General features: G+C 34.8%; 1 protein-coding gene across 1 annotated transcript; it reads left to right on the top strand.

Moving 5' to 3' along the window:
• Nucleotides 1-5056, top strand: LOC143600773 (protein trichome birefringence-like 38). Its single transcript, XM_077078362.1, has 5 exons — nt 1-620; nt 1395-1560; nt 4040-4215; nt 4290-4448; nt 4579-5056. Exons 1-5 carry the CDS (start codon nt 292-294, stop codon nt 4862-4864), a joined length of 1116 nt encoding a protein of 371 aa, XP_076934477.1. The 5' UTR covers nt 1-291; the 3' UTR covers nt 4865-5056.
• The last annotated feature ends 1866 nt before the right edge of the window (nt 5057-6922 follow it).

The following is a 6922-nucleotide window of genomic DNA, read 5'->3' as shown; positions in this document are numbered from 1 at the left end:
CTCTAGCAATAAAAACGGCTTTTTTTATTTAACTTGGCCATATTTTAAATGAATTAGTCCGCTTTAGATCTACGGATCACTCTTTATTTATTTTATTTTTTTATATATGTATAGCTAATTAATGTAAGTATGTGCATGCGGATGAATGTTCTCTCTGTATATAATAATTGAATGGGGGTACTAAAGGCATGAGAGACCAAGGGGCACAAAGGCAGCTTTTTCTACACACAATTATTGATTAAGCATTGTTCCCAGTACCCTCTCCTAAGCTAACCAAAGTCCAATAAAGATATGGATTTTGGTTACCAAAGGAGATGTCTTTTGTTGGTTGCTATCATCTTTCTCCTTCAAGTGCAACTGCTTCTTCTGGTTGTAACTTTGGCCAAAACACAATTACCTCTTTCACCATCTTATAATAATATAAGTAGTTCATTAAGGAGAAGAGAGTTATCAGGATGTGATTTGTTCAAGGGAAAATGGGTCATTGACAATTCAGCCCCAATCTATGCAGCTTCTAGTTGCCCCTACATAAAACCCGAGTTTGATTGTATCAAAAATGGCCGCTCAGACACTCAGTATCTCAAGTATTCTTGGCAACCTGATTCTTGTAACTTACCCAGGTGTATTCTCCTCTCTCTCATACATACACATATGATTGCAGGAGTCGCTAGGCGCTGTCAGCCTGTCAGGTAAGTCGCCTGGGGAGTTGCGAGTACTTGTCATAGGCAGGGAGCACTCATGGATTAATTAGTCATCAAGTATTTGGCCGCCTAAACTGATTTTTACAACACTGCACACACACACACATGAAGTTTTATGATTTTTGGTGATTTTTTTTTTCTAGAAAAGACATCTCCTATTTGTCATTCACTATCATGTCAAGTTCCACATTAGAACACTTTGGTATTCTTCCTTTTGCTTTAAAGGCGTACGACTTATGGGTTGTCCAATTTTGTTTTTTATTCACAACACTAAGTGAAATGGAATCACAATATGATTAAATTTGTAACATGTAACAATCATGCTTAGTTTTTGATTAAAAATCTAAAATGAAATTTCTTAAAATCATAAATTTTATGGTATCTTGGACCAAAAAGTCGTTTCCTGTAGTGATGACAACTAAATAGATTGGTAATTAATTTCAGTGCACTTCATTTCAAATAGCCACCTCAAGTAACTGATGACATTAATTTTAGGTCTATAATATATTTATTGTTCTGTAAACATACTTTAAATGATCAAACAATATATTTACAAAGTATACTGTTAATTAACTTGTCTTGCCAGTTTCACACTTTATCTAGTAAGGGATGATAAATACAATTTTATTACTTAATTCTTTACATGTTAAAACGCAAGGTGTAAGTTATCTGATACGTACATGCATATTATAGGTTTAATGGGTTGGATTTGTTTAGCAAATGGAGAGGGAAGAAGGTGATGTTTGTTGGTGACTCACTGAGTGAGAATATGTGGCAATCCTTAGCTTGTTTGCTTCATGCATCAGTGTCCAAGGCCACTTTTCAACACAGGGACTCACTTACTTCACTAACGTTTCAGGTATGCACTTACTTTCGAGTTTCGACTGTTGAATATTGCACAAGTGAAATCAGTCCGGACCAATAACAAACCCCCTATTCTAATTGAAAACGAAACCGATAGCTCAAACGCAAGAGCTGACTCTTTTTTTTGGTCAAAAAATAATCTATATATCATATTATAATAAAGGATCATAATAGAGAGGCAGATAAACAAACAACAAGCTGTGTCGCCACCTCCTTTTGGAATGACAAAACCGATCCTTATAAATATTGATATAATGTAAAGAAATACACACTATAAACAATAAACCCTATAAAGACTTATATAGACAAAACTAAACTTATGAAACAAGAAAAACTAGAACTAGAAAACCTAAACAAACTTTAATTCTAAACAAAATAAATTTTGTAAATAAGATAACTTTGGCACCAAGGAGTTCAATTTGGTCTCTGAATTTATGATCTCCACCATAACCGCCTCTTACAATTTCTGTACAACCATTATACTTTTCGTATTAACTATTGGTTGATATATTACTTTATGCACAACTGTCGAATTTATATTGATTTCATGTATGATTTGGCACTGTTGAAAGAAACGGTTTTGTGTCAGTTGTGGTTAACAATGTATCAGTTCAATCTGATGGGCATATGACATAATTTTTGGCCCAATATTAGGAAATACATGAACAGTACAGAAACCATTTTGCATTGATTAGTTGATGATATGTCTGATATCTCACAGTGATATGTGTATAAAATATTGTTCTTATTTGAGATGGTGGGATATATCTAAGCAATATGATGGGCAGTTTTTGTTTATGTTTAGTCGATATGATGGACCTTTTACCCTACTGTTTTGTCTTTGTTTTTATTTTTATTTGCGTCTTGTCGGCACAAAAGGTCAATTGCCCAAAAGAAGACTTGTGTTTATGTGTGAGAGAGAATTTTTAAATACTTAAATTTACAGTTTTTTGATGGGAACATTACAAAATAGTCCATTGAATATAAAAATTACGAAAATGAACTTGAATTAATTTAATTTACTAAAATAGTATTGATCTTTTGCTTCTACACCAACTGCTTTATTTCATGCGCTAAGGGTGCCTGTAGTGGGCAAGAAATTACTCCATTTTGGGGCGACAAACACTGGGGTGGGGGGGAGAGAAATACTTGTCTTCTGTTTGTGTGTGTATTATTATATATATATGTGTGTGTATATATATATATACATATGGCTACAACACCATTACACCTCAAAAACAAACATCTACCATTTGCTGACCGGACGTCACGTGTCGTAACTCGCCATAATTTGTCGCTCCTCCACTACATATAGTCTAACCCCCATCCCTCCTGCCCCAGTATGTTCCTTCTCTGCGCAGCACGCAGGCCCCGACCCATGGGCTAGTCAAATAAGACAATGTCTTTGGGCCTCCAGTATTTTTAGGCCTCCAATATTTTTAGGAGTATGTATTATATCTTTTAAAACTGGGTCATTTTTATATTAAGAACTTGTTGATGGGTTACAAGTTAAGAGTGAGGTCCATGTCATTAATGATTCATTTTGTATTATGGTACCCATAGTAGAAAAAATACAATAAAAATAAGGACAAAAAGCTAATGGCGGCCGATGGTTAGAATCTTAGATAATTTACAGTTATATTTTTTTATTATGTCAAATACAACTTGAAAGTTTGAATCGCGAAAAAAGAAAAATAACTCCACCAACTATAAACTTATTAGTTTATTATTGCCGGTCCCAAGCCCGAGAAATGGAGGAGAGTTTACATCAAATAGATTTTTGAAAAATGCCTCAACATTTTAGTTCGATTTAGGCCTCCACGAACATTGAGACGGTCCTGGTAGCACACCACCTCCTGCGTCAAATTGGTCGGAGCCAAGAATCTCCTACGCCAACCTTAAACTCCCACGGCATGCTATCCTGCGCCACCATTTCTCCTACGCTAACAAGATTTAGGTAACAAATTCCATAGTTGTTTGGATAAATTTTAAAGTCAACATGGCTATTTTGACGATTTTCCTTCTTTTTATATTTTTATACAAATTTTTATAGAATTAGTTACATGATACGAATTCCAAGTCGCATCTAGCTCATATATTTACTTCTAAGAAGAACGTGTAAATGTTAAGGTATAATGAAGACAAAGCATTCACATGAAACAAAACAAGGTTCACAAGTGTGTTTTATAATCGTGGAAGGAAGTTAATTAATGATCATTTCAGAAAGCCTTAGATATTTTTTTCTATTTATCTGGTTAAAATGACATGTGACCACCACTTTTCTTGTGAAAAGGATTTATATTATTAATACAGTATTTTATAAACTTGAGGTGGAATATCATTATTTGTTCTAATATCCTATCACAACTAATGAAGTAGCTTAATCATCTGAAAAACTATACATGTAAATTAATATACTATCATTATTGATGCTCCGATCCAAGGTGTTTAACAATGATTAAACGCGCGTGCAGGACTATGGAGTAACAATATATTTATATCGCTCGACATACTTGGTGGACATTGTAAAAGAAAGCATAGGCCGAGTACTGAAATTGGATTCTATTCAATCCGGAAATGCATGGAAAGGGATGGACGTGTTGATTTTCAATTCGTGGCATTGGTGGACACACACGGGAGAATCACAACCGTATGATTCATCAATCTCTCTAACGTTTGTATTAATATGTTGATCTCATATGTTGTTCTCAACTATTCCTACAGATGGGATTATGTGCAATACGGCTCAACTGTGTCAAAAGATATGGATCGCCTTGAGGCATACTTTAAAGGCATGACAACATGGGCAAAATGGGTCGATCTCAATGTCAACCCGTCTCGGACCAAAGTAATCTTCCAAGGGATCTCTCCTTCACATTACAAGTAAGTGCTTCATACAATTACACCAAGCGACAATATTTTCTGACAATTTAGTAAACGAAAAACATATATCTACTAAGGTCTTTCAGAAATAACTAAATCCTAATATTTGGTGAACTCATTTTAAAATTAGGGGAAAGGAATGGGGATCATCATCCAAGAATTGCTACGGTGAGCTACGGCCAATACAAGGATCAACGTATCCGGCAGGATTGCCTGAAGCCCAAGGTGTTTTGAACAAAGTTCTAGGAAGTATGCAAAAACCAGTTTTCTTGCTGGATATCGCAACACTGTCACAGTTGAGAAAAGATGCTCACCCTGAATCTTACGGTGGAGGCTCGGGTGTAGACTGCAGTCATTGGTGTGTTCCTGGATTGCCCGATACTTGGAACCAACTCCTATATGCAAGCTTTATTTAATTGAAAAATTATCCCATTAATATATGTTAGTACAGATTTGTTTTATACACTATATGCATCCTAGTGGTGATGGAATGTTAAAATTTGTCCCTTTTAAAGTTCAATGAATAATTTTTTATTTTCACTATAATTAATTGAGTGATCTTGGTGTGTACTAGAAAAAAATAGTGAAAAATAATAATTTTTGATCAACTTTGAAGACAATAATATCTATAGTTAATATATGATTTATAGGTTAATGTTGTTCTTGATGATAATTTCAAAATAAGCTTAAGCTATGTCCAAATTAAGTTAAGATGATTCAAGCCGGAGTGTTTGATATGAAAATTTAAAGTTAGAAATTGGTGAAATATTGACCCTTGCAGGTTTCTTAAAAATGGTGTTAGAAAAACGAACTCGACGATGTCATAACAAAATTCTTTGGCTCATGCAAGCCTGGTTTTGTACCACAAATTAGTTACTACTTACTAGCTAATATATAGGCAAGTTTTGTTCTTATTTGACAATACATCTGCTACTCTAGGAGCCAAATACACACAAACATGAAATTTGTTTTAAGGAAACCTTGCTAACTACTTTATATTAATTTACTTATTATGCCAACCTATACTTAGCAAAAAGATAAAGAAGATGTTTGCAATCACATGAACAACTCTAAAAAAATCTTCTACCAGGTTAACAAAAAAAACGGGCATTTGTTCTTTTCTAGATACATCTACGGGTGTTGTTTTTACCTGAAATGTACCCCCGAACCCAATTCAGATGGAACCTGATCGATGTCGAAAGTTCAATAAAAAACACTTATAAAATACCTTTACTAGCTAGGGCCAGTAATGTGTCGAATCCACAGTAAATCAGTGGGAAGTGGAAGTGAAATCCAAATTTTATTATAAAAATAATTAAAGTGGACAGACGATGTCAAGCGGTTTAGATGAGTAGTTTGTAAACAATGATATGAAAATAACCAAACTCCAGGGTTCGGGTTTTGAAACAGGTTAGGAAAATGATAAACTTCTTTGGACGGTTTCTTGTTAAAATATGTAAATCAAAAGACTTAACTATTGGCTATGTTGATTGTCAAAACTGAATCCGAACAATTGACACTGCTTAATGAAAATCTAGTTGACAATCGGTTTTACTTGTTGAAACACAAAATCAATAATATGGTTAATGATAAACGGGCCAATGACGAAAGAACTTAATCCTAATTATTGATGACCAAATCAATAACTAACAAAAGATTAAGCAACCAATTAATAAAAATCGTTAAGCACAAAAGCAAACACAAAGAATTGATCAACCGAATGATTAATCAATTCCAAATCCAAAGTTAAAGTATAGAATATCAAAACCTAACATGCAACTCAACCCTACACCCAGAGATGGCTATGAAGCCTTTAGCCTTGCATCTCGATCTTCATGCTCTTGATTATGATGTTGAAGAATGAGTTCATGGATCAATCGTGTGATTAGGATGTGTGTTAGTGGTGTAAGATGGCCTCCAAGAAGGTCCCAAAACTGATGGTGAATGAATAATTTCGACCTTAGGGTTTTCCCTTAAAATATGACATGAAAAACACTCAAAAGTCAACTTTTCGTCAGACCAGGCTGTAAGCTATGGTCAGGCCACCGTAGCTTACGGCTGGCTGTTATAGCTTACGGTCTTCAGGGCGTAGCTTACGTCTGAGCCGTAAGCTACGCGCATCAGGTTCCGCCTTATGGCTACTGCCAGACCAAAACATTGTTTTCTTCATAAAATCTTCATTTCAACTCCGTTTTCCTTCACATTTGCGGCCACGTCTTCGTATTTCAATTCTCTATCATATCATATATCATTAATTTCATTTCCACTTCATAGTGAATGCTCTAAATTCGCGCCTTTAAGCTCCGAACACCTGTAACCACAAACGCACTCAAAGTACTCGTGTTCATAATATTTAACTAATTAAAACACACAAAATTAGACGCTTAATGCACATACTTTTACCCCCACATCAGAACCCAAAGACGATTAAGATGGAATCCGAAGGTACTATTTGGTTTGGTAATGTGGTTAAA

The sequence above is a fragment of the Bidens hawaiensis genome, unplaced genomic scaffold (assembly GCF_021521415.1).
Source record: "Bidens hawaiensis isolate Kalapana, Puna unplaced genomic scaffold, B.hawaiensis_p1.1 tig00054878_1, whole genome shotgun sequence".
NCBI lineage: Eukaryota > Viridiplantae > Streptophyta > Magnoliopsida > Asterales > Asteraceae > Bidens > Bidens hawaiensis.
The sequence above is the reverse complement of the archived record's forward strand: the minus strand, read 5'-3'. Positions and strand labels throughout refer to the sequence as shown.

Coding starts and splice junctions, on each gene's coding strand:
- LOC143600773 (XM_077078362.1), top strand. CDS start 292: ATGGATTTTGGTTACCAAAGGAGATGTCTTTTGTTGGTTGCTATCATC. Junction 1,561..4,039: donor TTACTTCACTAACGTTTCAG/GTATGCACTTAC, acceptor ACGCGCGTGCAG/GACTATGGAGTAACAATATA. Junction 4,216..4,289: donor CACACGGGAGAATCACAACC/GTATGATTCATC, acceptor CTATTCCTACAG/ATGGGATTATGTGCAATACG.